Raw genomic sequence first — 15,587 nt, 5'->3', positions numbered from 1 at the left:
ACTTTGGACATGTTATCAGGTGGGACCAGTCCCTGGAGAAGGACATCATGCTTGGCAAAGTAGAGGGTCAGCGAAAAAGAGGAAGACTCTCAATGAGATGGACTGACACAGTGACTGCAACAATGGGCTCAAACATAGCAATGATTTTGAGGATGTTGCAGGACCAGGCAGGGTTTTGTTCTGTTGTACACAGGGTCTCTATGAGACAGAACAGACTCAAAGGCAAAAATAACAACAAAAATAACATGTACACCTTTGAAAAACAATAAAACCTCACTAGTTTGTAGACTATATAAGAGTCTTATTCGTTCCAAGCACACCTTGCTAAATAACTTGCTCACAACCCTCCTTTCACTTATTGTTGTATGGCTATATTGATCTGCTGTCTAAACTTATCCTGTCATAAAAAAAAAAAAAAAAAAACCAACAACAACATGCAACAATGAATACCTGAATCAACTGTATAAGTAACAAGGAGCTGTGGCAATTGACAATACAAAGCAGAAGATATCCAGTATGTTTTTCTTTTCCAATAACAGGGGGTAGTATCATATCAGTGCAAGGAATGGCTGAGGAACAGAAATCTACACTCTTAAAAATGAACAAAAGCTTTTTAAATAAGCGAAAACAAGTTTACAATAAGCCTTAGTGATTGGATTATTATTTTCCTATTCACTTGATTGAAAAAATATTATTTTGACATAAGAAACAGATATAGTTATCAAGCATCAGGTTAAGTATTTTTTAACATCATAGATTGAAATTCTGTTTTTGTGGGAATACATCTAAATATGTTAAATTAGCAAAGATTAAACCTCCCTAATGTACTTAATGTACTAATATGATAACATTTGAACGTCATTATGTTGGTTTTGGCCAGATCCTAGTAGGTAGCTAAAGTACACAGTCACTCTTAGAGTCGGAATCAAATCGACAGCAGTGAGTGAGTTATATACACATCTTGACTTTGTTGCCTGTTAGCTTCTTACCATACCCTTCCACTCTATCTTAAAGCATTTTGGCCCCAAGGGGGCAGTAGGCTAACCAATGCACCATTGGAGAATACCAAAGAGTGAAGCATTAACAACAGAATTGATGATCTGCCCGAGGTCTTAAAGTGAGAAAGGAGCTGATACTTAGTGAGCACCTCCTGTGCCAGACATGTATTCTACATATGTTTTTCCTCAATATGATCTTTCAAAGAAACGATAATTATCTCCATTTTATAGGTATACTCATTGAAACTTAGAGACGTTAAGTAATTTACTTAAGTAACACAGGCAGAAAACAGTGCAGACAGAACTGAGACCCAGGATTCAACTCCAAAACCCATGCTCTTTCTATTATACCACGTGGCCTCTAATTCTATTATTGCTCCAGACCTAGCCAGCTCCTCTGTTCCTTTGTCTATATTAGCATCGTTCAGTCTTCTGTCCCTGGCCTGATATGCCTACAGAGCCAAAAACAGTGGATATCACAGGCAGGGAAGAATGTTTATTTATACCCTGCTTTGCTCCAAGATTTGAGATTAAATGTAAAGAATACTTTTTTTGTAATGTAATTAAAGATTCCACAGAAAATAAATGAATCTACTACTGTTTTATAAACAGAAATACCATTGACTAAACCAAAACCAAACACGTTGCAATCTATTCCAACTCATAGCAACCCTATAGGACAGAATAGAACTGCCCCGTAGGGTTTCCAAGAAGCAGCTGATGGATTTGGACAGCTGACCTCTTGGTTAGCAGCTGAGGTCTTAACCACTGGACCACCAAGTCTCCAACCATTGACTAGGAATTAGGAAATCTGAGATTTAGTTTCTGCCCTGCCATTGATCTACTATGTGACCTTGACTGAGTCATTTTCTTCCCCTAAGTTTCAGTTTTCCCAACTGCAAATTGAAGCAGTTGGATAAGATCAAATGTAATGCCCCTTCTAGTTCTTTCATCCTACAGTATACTTCAATATACTTCAGAGGCAGGTAGAGTTTGTTAACAGTGTCTACAGTAGCTCATTTTGCCACCTGAGAGGTCAAGCATTTTTCTAATAGCAACTCAGGCCACATACATAGAGATGTGTAATCTGCCTATTTGTGAGCAGCTCTGATCAGTAGGCAATCAATCTACTGCCTCATCAAGATTACTAAAATGAACAATATAACCAGATTTCCAAGTTACATAATACTTATGCTGAGAAGTGTTCTAACTAATCACTGGTCAGCATTCAAACATCAAGAAGGTTAGAAAAGTGACAGAACACACTTTAACTGTGAGCTGATCACTTGGAAGTCTCACCCATCTTGCATCTCTTCTAGCCAGATACCTTTAGCTTAGCTCTGAGGACATTTAGAAACAGTTGATTTAAAACTCTGCTTTGTATTGTCATGGCTAAAATTCTATCTCAGACATGTCAAAACAAACAAAAAAAATTCGGTAAGCAATTAGCCTATGATATGATCTAATTGCACTGGTACTTAGGCAGCGATGGAGCTGCCTGGGTGTCCTTGATGTGAAAAGCTAAAACCCAGGGAGGTAACTTAGATTTCCGCTGGCAGGACACTCAGGATCCACACACAGAAGCTATGTTGAATGATGAAGCATAACAGCTCCCAAGGCGCCGTTACAGTCTATTGTCCCTACAATCCATATATTTAACAGACCCTAAATACTCCTTGACACATCCGACCAGAACAACTCTACTGGTGCCGTTCTGGCCTATCAAGTGAACAATGTTTCATTCCAAAGTGCCAAAATATGGATTTGCCCACTAAAGTGAAACACCACCATGGCTAAACATATATTCACATGGATATACGTGTGATTTTATATGTGTTATAAAGACACAGACACTCTTTATGTCTGTATAGTAAGTATTTGCCCTCATTTATGATACATACAGAGCATGTTTTACCTACAACCAATGTTAGTTAATGTTAGTGACAAAGACAATCTGAAGTGGACGCTGTGATACACTGCCCAGATTCCCCTTTAGGATTGAAAGATTTATTCCCTCAGCTGCTGGGAGTGCTGTTGGTAGGCAGCCCTCAGCTGTCAGCCCTCTTTGGAACTGCTGAAGGCAGTTATCTCACTCAAGGTCATGTTCCCTTCCCTGGACAGCCCTCACCCAATGACGGGTTCATAGAAGTCTATAAAATATATAAGAGCTCACACCCTCCAAATGACCACTGACGCCTCAAGCTTCCTGTGGGGTTGACTAAGTAAGGCCTTGGTAGAGATTGCATCGCAACCCAGCCTCTCCCTCTGTCCAATTTTGCTTCTCTTCCCCTTCTCTTGCACAGATGGCAATCCCAAGAGCACTTCCTAACAAACCTGCATACTAATCTCTGTCTCATAGTCTGCTTCCCAGGGAATCCAAATCTGTGGCACATTCCTTTGAAAAGAATGTCCAAATAAGAGAGAGAAGTATGTTTCATGACTTCTAAGGTTTTATGACAGTAATGTGGAGCCCTGGTGGTGCAGTGGTTAAGAGCTTGGCTGCTAAACAAAAATTCAGCAGTTCAAATCTACCAGCTGCTCCTTGGAAACCCTATGGGGCAGTTCTACCCTGTCCTATAGGATCGCTATAAACTGGAATTGACTTGATGGCATGGGTTTGGTTTTGGTGTTTTATGACAGCAACACTGTGAAAAGTTCTCTAAAACTGATAATATGGGTTACAAAGAACAAATTTATAAATCTAATTTATGGATCTTTATATTTAAGAAAACTGAGATAATTCCAAGGCGAACAATCTTGAAGATGGTGAAAGTGAATTGTCACAATCCAGTTTACTAATCCTATTGTATATGACAAATTTACCCTTTTTGACCTCAGAAGAAAAATCTAAACCTCAGGAGAGTAGGCAGTTCCCCATGGAATCCCATAAAATTAAGACAGATATTTTGATTATAGGAGAGCCACAGGAGTCTTTTAACAATCCTTAATTTACTCTTCCAACTGTAACAAACCTAACAAGCAAGGATAGAGATGAGCTCTTCTAGCCAGTAAACAAGGCCTAAACCAAAAAAAACCCAAACCAATTGCTGTCGAGTCAATTCTGACTCATAGCCAGCCTACAATACAGGGCAGAACTGCTCCATAGGGTTTTCAAGGAGCCGTTGGCAGGTTCGAACTGCTGAACTTTTTGGTTAACAGACGAGCTCTTAACCACTATGCCACCAGGGCTCCAAACAAGGCCTACAAAACCACAATATAAATGTTCAAAACAGTGACACTGTTCAGAAGGTAGATCATGTTAAGGAGAGCTTGTGAACGCAATATCCCTGAATATAATGGACTGTTCCAGTGACCAACACTCAATCCCAGTAAGGTTATCCATGGAGACAACTCTGTTCAAATGGGGAACCAGGGTTTTCTGGTTCCATAGAAACCACTTTGCCACATATTCAGCGTGACATGTATTAGATCAAGCTTTGAGTTATTATTATTAGTATTTTTAACCTTATCGCTCATTTTTCTTCCTTATCTTCCAAGATGAAATAAGATCTTATTATGCCAGAACTTCAGGCTTCTTCCTCCCGAATGAATAGAAAAAAGTCAATGAAAAATATTTAAAATTAACCAGTAGGACCTGAAGTTAATACTGTCTAAGTTTGAACTTCAACTCCAATTGATGATACAAATACAACAATATAGAGTCACATTGTCAGACAAACAGGGAAAGTCACTGCTGCCCCAACCAGTACCAGTTGCCATCAAGTCAATTCTGACTCATGGGGACTCCATGTGTGGCAGAAAAGAACTGCACTCCATAGGGCTTTGATGGCTCTGATTTTTGGGAAGCAGATTGCCAGGCCTTTTTTCTGAGGTGCCTGTGAGTCTGAACCAAAAATCTTTCAGCTAGTGGCTGAGCACTTAACTATTTGTGCCACCCAGGGACACCCAAGGTTGTGTCCAGTGCCAATTTATTACTAATTCTGGTGCACAGGGATGCTGCTATCCTAGGCCTGATTAATATGACAGAGGTGCTTCATTGAAAGGGAGAGTTGCTGCAGCAATACTGAATTTTTTTCCCATTTTCCCCCAAAACTAAATCACACATAAAGCAAAACTAAGCCCACTGCCTTCTGACTCACAGCAGCCCCAAGTGTTACAGAGTAGAACTGCTCCATAGAGTTTCCTTGTCTGTAATCTTTACAGAAGTAGACCACTAGGCCTTTCGTCTGTGGTGTCACGGGGTGGGTTCAAACCACCAATCTTTCAGTTAGCAGAGGAGCGTAACACCATCTGCGCCACCCATGGACCCTGAATCACATACATTTGTATTCTATTTTAAATGCTCTGTATGTTAATACTCCAAGTAAAATTTCTAGATGCATTTTTCAAGGGAATATTCTGTTCATAACACTTATCTAAGACAAGTAATTTTTCGCAATTTCACAAGTACGGTTATTTAAGTGAAATATATTTTTGTGTGTGGAATGAAGTTCTGAAATGTATTAATTCTAAATGTGGTCTATTTAATGCAACCAGTGTTTAGTTTTTGCCAGGGCAATACCCTCTGCCCTTCAGGGGACATTTGGAAATGTCTGGAGACATATTTAGCTGGCACAAGACATACTTAGCACTCATAATGGAAATGCTAGTGGCATTTAATGAGAGAAAGTTAGATGGTCCCCAATGACAAAGAATCATCTAACCAAAAGTGCCCATAATGTGAAGGCTGAGTAGCCCCGTTTTAAACAAATAAACCAACTACACTCTATAGTATACTTATAAGATCCTGAAGTTTCCATAGCTTTGTGCGTTAACTCAATTGGAAAGGAGTTAAAATAATTACGTAGTTTGGCCAATAGGCCAACATCTGAAAAACGTACTGTTTCCTTCTGCTGACCCTTCTGTTATTGTGTGAGGATCTCGTATTTGTGCCAAAGTAGTATATTCGTTCTATATACTTAAGGGTCTACCTTGGTTTAGTTTAAAAGGTATAGGAAACATAAGGAAGTGCCTACAGTGTACCAGGAACTGTGCTAGGTGCAATTTACATATATCTTATTTCTTTATAGCTCAGATTACTACCCTTTTCTTACAGATGAGGTTCCAAGAGGGTAATTAACTTGCCCAATACCAGACAGCTGGTAAATGACAACTCTGTGACTACTATTTCAAGTGAGAATATTTATTATTAAACTCATTAACACTATCTGGTATATACAAAGAAATTTCTGACTCACTAATGATTGTTAACACTAAAGGAAAGTTTCTGAATCATTAATAGTAGTAGTTAATGGGGTGGTGAGGGTGCTTAGCTTTTCACATATATCCTTTGGTCCTATTAGAATTTTCATTATGCATATATTACTTTTCATTTGAAAACTAAAAAATAAAAATAACTTTAAATAACTGAATTAAACAAATAACTGACAGGCTTCTCAAACGAATTATACGATTAACTGTTGGCAAAGTTGTAAAGTAGGAGATGGCCCTGGGTGCATGTGCCCACTCTTGTTTTTAACCCAATTTCCTATTTGGTATCCCTACTCTTCCGTGTGTCTGTCAGTTTGTCGTACTGTGGGGGCTTGTGTGTCACTGTGATACTGGAAGCTATGGCACCAGTTTCAAATACCAGCAGGGTCACCCATGGAGAACAGATTTCAGCTGAGCTTCTAGACTGAGAGAGACTGAGAAGAAGGACCCAGCAGTCTACCTCTGAAAACAATTAGCCAGTGAAAATCTTATGAATAGCAGTGGAGCACTGTCTGATATACTGCCGGAAAATGGGCCTCCCCTGCCCCCCGGTTGGAAGGCACTCAAAAGACAACACAGGAAGAGCTGCCTCCTCAAAGTAGAGTCAACCTTAATGATGTAGATGGAGTCAAGCTCTTGGGACCTTCATTCACTGATGTGGAACGACTCAAAATGAGAAGAAACAGCTCCAAACATCCATTAACAATCGAAACATAGAACGTACGAAGTAAGAATCTAGGAAAATTTCAAATTGTCAGAAACGAAATGGAATGCACAAAGATCAATATCCTAGGCATTAATGAGCTCAAATGGACGGGTATTGGTCATTCTGAAATGGACAATCATATGGCCTACTATGTGGGGAATGACAACTTGAAGAGGAATGGCGTTGCAGTCATCATCAAAAAGAACATTTCAGGATCTATCCTGAAGCACAATGCGTCAGTGATACGACAATACCTATACTCCTACAAGGAAGACCAGTTAATACAACTATTACTCAAATTTATACACCAACCACTAAGGCCAAAGATGAAGAAACTGAAGATTTTTACCAGCTTCTGCAGTCTAAAATTGATCGAACACGCAATCAGGTTGCATTGATAATTACGGGTAATTGGAACGCAAGAGTTGGAAACAAAGAAGAAGGATCAGTAGCTGGAAACTATGGCCTTGGTGATAGAAACAATGCTGGAGAGGGAATGATAGAATTTTGCAAGATCAACGACTTCTTCATTGCAAATACCTTTTTTTCACAAACTAAACGGCAACTATACACGTGGGCCTTGCCAGACGGAATACACAGCAATCAAATTGAGTACATCTGTGGAAAGAAATGATGGAAAAGCTCAGTATCATCAGTCAGAACAAGGCCAGGGGCCAACTGTGGAACAGACCATAAGTTACTCATATCCAAGTTCAAGTTGAAAGTGAAGAACACTAGAACAAGTCCAACATACGACTTTGAGTACATCCCACCTGAAATTAGAGATCATCTCAAGAATAGATTTGATGCGTTGAACACTAATGACTGAAGACCAGACAAGTTGTGGGATGACATCAAGGACATCATACATAAAAAAAGAAAGAGGTCATTAAAAAGACAGAAAAGACCAAAATGGATGTCAGAAGAGACTTTGAAACTTGCTCTTGAACGTTGAGTAGCTAAAGCAAAAGGAAAAAATGATGAAGTAAAAGAACCGAACAGAAGATTTCAAAGGGCAACTCGAGAAGACAAAGTATAATACTGTCAGTATATACTGACAGTATATACTGACAGTATTATACTGGAGGTAGGAAACCGAAGGGGAAGAATATGCTTCGCATTTCTCAAGCTGAAAGAACTGAAGAAAAAATTCAAGCCTCGAGCTGCAGTGCTGAAGGATTCTATGAGGAAAATATTAAATCATCAAAAGAAGATGGAAGTTACACAGAGTCATTATACCAAGAAGAATTATTCGATGTTCAACCATTTCAAGAAGTAGCATATGATCAGGAACCGATGGTACTGAAGGAAGAAGTCCAAGCTGCCCTAAGGGCACTGGTAAAAAACAAGGCTCTGGGAATTGATGGAATATCAATTGAGATGTTTCAACAAATGGATACAGCACTGGAAATGCCCACTCATCTATCCTTAGAAATTTGGAAGACAGCTACCTGGCCAACTGTCTGGAAGAGATCTGTATTTATGCCTATTCCCAAGAAAGGTGAACCAACCAAATGCGGACATTATCGAACAATATTATTAATATCAAATGCAAGCAAAATTTTGCTGAAGATCATTCAAAAGTGGCTGCAGCAATATATCAACAAGGAACTTCCAGAAATTCAGGCTGGATTCAGAAGAGGACATGGAATGAGTGATATCACTGCTGACGTCAGATGGATCCTGGCTGAAAGCAGAGAATACCAGAAGGATGTTTACCTGTGTTGTACTGACTATGCAAAGGCATTCAACTGTGTGGATCATAACAAATTACATATAACACTGTGAAGAATGGGAATTCCAGAACACTTAATTGTGCTCATGAGTAACCTGTACATAGATCAAGAGGCAGTTGTTCAGGCAGAACAAGGGAATACCGTGTGGTTTAAAGTCAAGAAAGATGTGCATCAGAGTTGTATCCTTTCACCATTACCTATTCAATCTGTATGCTGAGCAAATAATCCAAGAAGCTGGACTATATGAAGAAGAACGGGGCATCAGGATTGGAAGAAGACTCTTTAACAACCTGCGTTATCAGACAACACAACTTTGCTTGCTGAAAATCAAGAGGACTTGAAGCATTTACTGATGAAGCTCAAAGACCACAGCCTTCAGTATGGATTACACCTCAACATAAAGAAAACAAAAATCCTCACAAGTGGACCGCTAAGCAGCATCATGATAAATGGAGAAAAGATTGAAGTTGTCAAGGATTTCATTTTACTTGGATCCACTATCAACACCCATGGAAGCAGCAGTGAAGAAATCAAAAGATGCATTGCATTGGCCAAATCTGCTGCAAAGGACCTCTTTGAAGTGTTGAAAAACTAAGATGTCACCTTGAAGTCTAAGGTACGCCTGACCCAAGCCCTGGTATTTTCAATTGCATCATATACATGCAAAAGCTTGACAACGAATAAGGAAGGCTGAAAAAGAACTGATGCCTTTGAATTGCGGTGCTGGCAAAGAATACTGAATATACCACAGACTGCGAAAAGAATGAACAAATCTGTCTTGGAAGAAGTACAACCAGAATGCTCCTTAGAAGCAAGGATAGCGAGACTGCTTCTTACATACTTTGGACGTGTTGTCAGGAGGGATCAGTCCCTGGAGAAGGACATCATGCTTGGTAAAGTACAGGGTCAGCAGAAAAGAGGTAGACCCTCAACGAGATGAACTGACACAGTGGCTGCAACAATGGGCTCAAACATGACAATGATTGTGAGCATGGCACAGGACTGGGCAGCGTTTTGTTCTGTGGTACACAGGGTCACTATGAGTCAGAACCAACTCAGTGGTACCTAACAACAACAACAACATTCCCACTCCAAAACTTGTTCACTTACCCAGGTCCCCAAAAAAGGATCTTATAAAGTTATTCATATTAACATTAAAGGTATTATTATTTTATGGTGTTTTCATTGAGCAGATGGCAGTATCTTAGGTCAAAGAATGACTACTAGTACTCTAATACCAGATTGGTAGAAGAGATTTAGAAGCATAGCTTTTCTCTCTCTGTGGTCCTGAAACCACATTCTATATTCAGCCACATACTAAACTATTCGGGCAGCTCTTAAAGAGAAGCTCTGCCTTCCTGAGCCAATGTCAAGGCTTCAAAATGGAACTGGGCACTCAGAGGGGAATAGGGCACTTAGGTGATTGAGCAGAACCAGTGACTAGTAGGTACATGACTAGCTCCAAGTATACAAAATTTTATTGCTTAATAAACACCAAAACCCCACTATTTCCCCACATAATTTCTTTCCCACCTAATCTGAGCCTTCCACCAGGAGGGCCAATCAAGGCAAGGAGTCAGTAATGACCAATTTATACACGTCTCCCCGGTAGCGCAGTGGTTAAGTGCAAGTGCTTGCCTGCTAACTGAATGGTCGGCAATTTGAACCCTCCAGTCGCTCCAGGAGAGAAAAGACCTGGTGATTTGCTCCTATAAATATTTTAGCCCAAGAAACCCTATGGGCAGTTCTAGTCTGTCCTATAGGGTCATATGAGTTGGAATTGACTCAGTGGCACACAAAACACACACTCATACACACACACATATATACATATATATAAACAGTTGCTGTCAAGTCAATTCTAACTCATGGTGACCCCATGTATTTCAGAATAGAACTGTGCTCCATAGGGTTCTGGAAACCCTGGTGGCATAGTGATTACGTGCTACAGCTGCTAACCAAGGGTCAGCAGTTCAAATCTGCCAGGCGCTCCTTGGAAACTCTATGGGGCAGCTCTACTCTGTCCTACAGGGTCGCTATGAGTCGGAATCAACTCGATGGCACTGAGTTTGGTTTTCGGTCCACAGGGCTCTCCGTGGCTGTGATCTTCTGGAAGGTGATCACCAGGACTTTCTTCTGCAGGCACCTCTGGATGTATTTGAACCATCATCCTTTCGGTTCATAGCTGAGTACACTTTGTGCCAGCCCGGGACCCTCTCTCTGTGTATATATATCAGTAACTCAGTGCAGTGAGAATTGAGGGCAAAGTCAAATTCTTTACTAAGCTTTGAGAAGCCAACACTCTCCCAGAGCTAAGCTTCCTAATCTGTGTGAGGACTTTGATCATATACATCCTTTGTCCCATCTCACTCCCGTCCTCTTAAAACTCTTCCCCACCCCCTGCAACCCAGGTGTCTCCTAATGTGGCCAAAGACAGAAGGAGACTAATCAAGGGTGAGAGGTTGATTTAGCAAGAGCAATGACTCTGCATCCCACATTCTCAGACTGTCACATCACCTTACCTTTTGAAGAGGGAACACATGAAAAACAAAACAAACAAACAAAAAAGAAAACAACACTCTGGTTAGGGCTATGCCTCCAAATGCTTGGGTAATAGTACACATGACCACATGCTGCCCTTCTGACTTCTTCCACAGGCTACTTTAAAAATCGTATTAGGAATCTGGGAAACTACAAGTTTTATTCTGAAGACTGGAGCCTCTAGCATAGCACCCATGCTAGAATTAAGCAAGGACTGAAACAAAAAGGAGGCTATTGTTCCTAACTTAAAAGAGTTATATTCTCAGCCTTTACTGAATAAATGTATGAATGGAAAATTTTTTTTATTTACTCTTAAATTGTTACCAAAGACATTTTCCATCATACCACTCATTTTGTTCCTATGTAAGTTCTCATGTAAAAATAAATTTCTCAGAACTTAGCACTGGGAAAATATTTACCACTCTTTAAAAAAGAAAAATTGGCATGTTTCATCCTCTTAGATAATCAGAATTTCACCCAGTCTACTACAATAGCCTTTCAGTTGGTCTCCCTGTTTCCATTCTTAGCCTCCTATAGTCTGTTTTCCCACAATGGCCAGAATGATTATTTTATATGGGAATCAAATCACATCAATGCCGTGGACAAAACCCTTCTAAAAATTCCCATCACACTCAGAATAAAATGCAAAGCCTTTCAGGGACTACAGGGTCTAATATGCTCTGCCCCAGGCTACCATTTTTGCTTCATTTCCCACCGCTTTCCCCTCTCTGTGCCATTCTTGGCACACTGGCCTCCTTGTTGCTTACACTCTAAGGGCCTCTATGCTCATTGTCCCTACCGTCTGGAATGCTCTTCTTCCTGCCCCTCGTGTGGCCTGCAACACTGCTTCATTCATATCTCTATTCAATGTCACTTCCTCAGAGAGTCCTTACCATCCCCTTTAAAATAACAACCCCATAACACTCTATTCCCTTAACTTACTTTGATTTTCCTCGTAGTGTTTATTCCCCTCCTGACATTTTGCTGTTGTGTTCTTCAAGTCAATTCCAACTCATAGCGACCCTACAGGACAGAGTAGAACTGCCCCACAGGATTTCCAAGGCTATAAATCTTTACAGGAGCAGACTGACAGATCTTTTCTCCTGCGGAGCCGCTGGGTGGGTTCAAACTGCTGACCTTTCAGTTGGCAGCTGAGCGCTTAACCACTGTACCACCAGGGCTCCTTTATTACATTGCTCATTTATTTCTTCAGTGTCTGTGTTCCTCTACTAGAATGTAAGCTCTATTAGAGCAGGGACTGTTGTCTGATTTGTTCACTGCTATCTTCCCAATGCTTAGAACAGTGTCTGTCATATAATATGCATGCAATTAATAATTTGCTGAAACTAAAAATAAATTAATATATTTTGTAAATTATTTTGTTTTGATTTGTTTGCTCTGGTTGGTAGGAAGCTTAGTGTTAAATTTAATGCTGAGTCATAGTAAACATACTAGTCTTCATGCTGAGCATATATACTTCTTTTTTAATATTCTCTTCTATTCTTATTCTAATAAACTCATATATCCCGTTTATTATGAGATACTTCTAAATATTTTGGAATGTGACAAAGAAATACACTAACTGGCAGGTAGGCTGGGTGCCTGGGAGGGAACTCAACTAAGTGGGAAACGGCTGAGTGTGTTTGTTTATCTGTAGTAATGCTTGAATGTAATACAAGAGAGATTTGAATAAAACACAAGACAGCCCTCAAGCTAGAAGCACAATTCTTTGGCTGTAGATTGAAGCTTGGGAGCCTAGAAAGAGCCAGATACAGTGAGCCAAATGGGTCTAGCAGAGCCAGTGAAGAAGGGAAGCAAGTTTTACCTTCTCACTCCTGCAGTTGTTCAGACCCATACTATTCATGGAGGACAGTTTCCCATCAACACCATGTGGCTGCTGCTGCTGCTGTTGCTCCCGCTGGATCTGTTCTCGCATCTTCCGAGCCTCCTGAATGGCTTTCATCACTGTATCCTGATCCCCAAACAAGGCAGGGGAGTTGAGGCTGGACAGGATATCTGTGTATACAGGAAGCTTTATTAGTGGGCTTGTGAGGTTAGACTCGTAAAAAGTTCTCCTACTCTGCACTCCCCTGTAGAATGCTGCATTCTCTGACAAGGAAGGGACACATCTGCTATTAAGAAAACTAGGCAATACTATGCACAGAGCACAGAAAGCCAGGGCAACCAAGTTGTGCTGTTTCTTTAGCCCTTGGAGGACACCCCACCACTCCAATTTATTTAGGCTCTGCCTACCCACCTCCTCACCCTCCCACCCACCCACCCCCCCATAAAGGTTCCTACATTCCAATTGCGTGTAGAGTAGGGGGAGATACTGGTCTCCCTGTGTCTTACAATGGTGTGCCATTCTGCCTCCTCTGGGAGAGAGTCGTAGGGAGGAAGGGGGCAGGTTGGTGGGGGGGTGGGGGGAGATATCTGTCCCAGCTACCTGTTACATTTGCTGTGCTAATGTAGAAAAGCTGTTTCTGGCCTAGCAGAAGAAACCTGTGTGTTCCACATCCATATCTGTGTGTTCCTACGTCCGCCACAGGAGAGAGGGGGCGGGAAAGAATACACCACACTCTCCATTCTCCAATCACTAGCTGGCTAATGAAGCATCCTGCTCATCAGGCTGCCTTAGTTATTTACCAAGAGAACCACAACCCACTCCCCACCCCCACCCTGGACACCCACTGCTCCCACCGCCCTATCTTTATGATAAGGAGGCTGTGTGCGTGGGAACAGTTTTCACATAAGTACTAAGCTTCAAATAAAGTGAAACTAAACATTTACTTTCCTTACAGTCTATGCAACACAGAGAGAAACATTCAAAATTAAACCAACTAATCTTCTCTATATCTTCCATTTTATTTTAGGTAAGATTAATACTTTGGATAAGTTTTTCTAGCTTTAAACAAAAAGAGCAATTTTTTACTAATTGATTTATTAGCTGCTGTGGAAGGTTTAACTTGATCCTCATTTTTAGTTGTGTGTGAGCATTTCAGAGTGTGCATGTGTGTGTGCGTGCGTGTGCATAGACAGGACAGGGGAAACCAAACTAGAATCAAGTTCACACCACACGTCTATGTATGCACAGTGAATGCGCACATGCATTTGAGTTTGGAAAAAACTCAGAAGTTTATCTATGGAAAACTTTTACAGTCAAATAGTCACTTTTTAGCACATAGAAACCTCATCTCTTGTTCTGGAATTTTTCAGATAAAAAGACCATGTCTATCCAAAAATTTACAGACAAGAGTGCTATCCAAGTACAGGTGCTATTCCTTCAGCCCACTGCTAGCTCGGGACTCAGAAACATGCTCTGCAGGAGGGTAAGCTCCATAAGAACGGCCCTGTAACATGGTCATCTTTGTCCCTCACGATGCTCAGCACAGCAAACAAATGCTTTCCAAACAAAATTCAGCAATAGATTAAAGCAGGGCTATTTCAAGGTCGAACCTATTCTTTATCCTTAGGTTGGAGTTTTTTCTCATCTCACAACTTCCAACAACCCAGCCAAGGAATAGTCTTCCTATTCACAGGCTGAAAATGATTCACTTCTTGTCCTTCCCACACAAATACCACTGACTTGGGGTGAAAACCTCTGCATCCTGACTCAAAAGGAGAATAGGCTGCTGCATGGATCCTAATGTCCTACATTTCAATGAGAAAGATTTACATTTCCCTATCTTAAGATTCAGATTCACTTCCACTCAAGCACAGTTCAGCAAACATTCCAACTACGACTTCACAAAAGAACACTGAATTGTGTGTGAGAGGACCTGGATTCCAGTCCTGGCCCTGCTAATTAACAACTACATGGCAGTGGTGGGCAAGTCATTACAAGGACTATAATTTATTTTATCTCTACAATAAGGGTAATAATAACAATAATACACTACCTAACTCATAGGATTATTGTGAAAATCAAAGGAGATAAAATGGGCAAGAATATTTTTAAACTGTAAGTGGCTATACTTACACATTATTTTCTTTATTATAATAAATAGTTCAGGCTCCAGGGCTTAATAACACAAGGAAGACAATATGGCAAAGAAATTCTACTTCTAGTCCCCATGCTGCCAACAGCTCAGACCTTAAACCCTCTGAATCTGCATCCTTATTGAAAATTAAAAGATTTAAAGAGTATAGTAACACTAAGGTTTGTATTTATTTGGCACTCTCCAGTTGTGAAGCCAAATCGAAACCCATTGCCTTTGAGCCAATTCCGACTCATAGCAACCCTATAGGACAGAGTAGAACTGCCCATAGGATTTCCAAGGGTGTAATCTTTATGGAAGCAGACTGTTACATCTTTCTTCCATGGTGAGGCTGGTGGATTTGAATTGCCAACCTTTTGGTTAGCTTCGGAGTGCTTAACCACTGTGCCATCAAGGC

The 15,587-nt window shown here is 40.6% G+C and overlaps 1 protein-coding gene across 5 annotated transcripts in view; it reads right to left on the bottom strand.

Annotated features, from left to right (window-relative positions):
• Positions 1 to 15,587, bottom strand: part of SOX6 (SRY-box transcription factor 6) — a 647,578-nt gene that overhangs the window by 79,405 nt on the left and 552,586 nt on the right. For all 5 annotated transcript variants that reach the window (XM_064288384.1, XM_064288383.1, XM_064288385.1 and 2 more), the window contains one exon: positions 13,018 to 13,208. In XM_064288384.1, the coding sequence (XP_064144454.1) occupies positions 13,018 to 13,208 (191 nt within the window). The remainder of the gene's footprint in view (positions 1 to 13,017; positions 13,209 to 15,587) is intronic.

Source organism: Loxodonta africana, chromosome 7 (genome assembly GCF_030014295.1).
Source record: "Loxodonta africana isolate mLoxAfr1 chromosome 7, mLoxAfr1.hap2, whole genome shotgun sequence".
Lineage (NCBI taxonomy): Eukaryota > Metazoa > Chordata > Mammalia > Proboscidea > Elephantidae > Loxodonta > Loxodonta africana.
The sequence above is the reverse complement of the archived record's forward strand: the minus strand, read 5'-3'. Positions and strand labels throughout refer to the sequence as shown.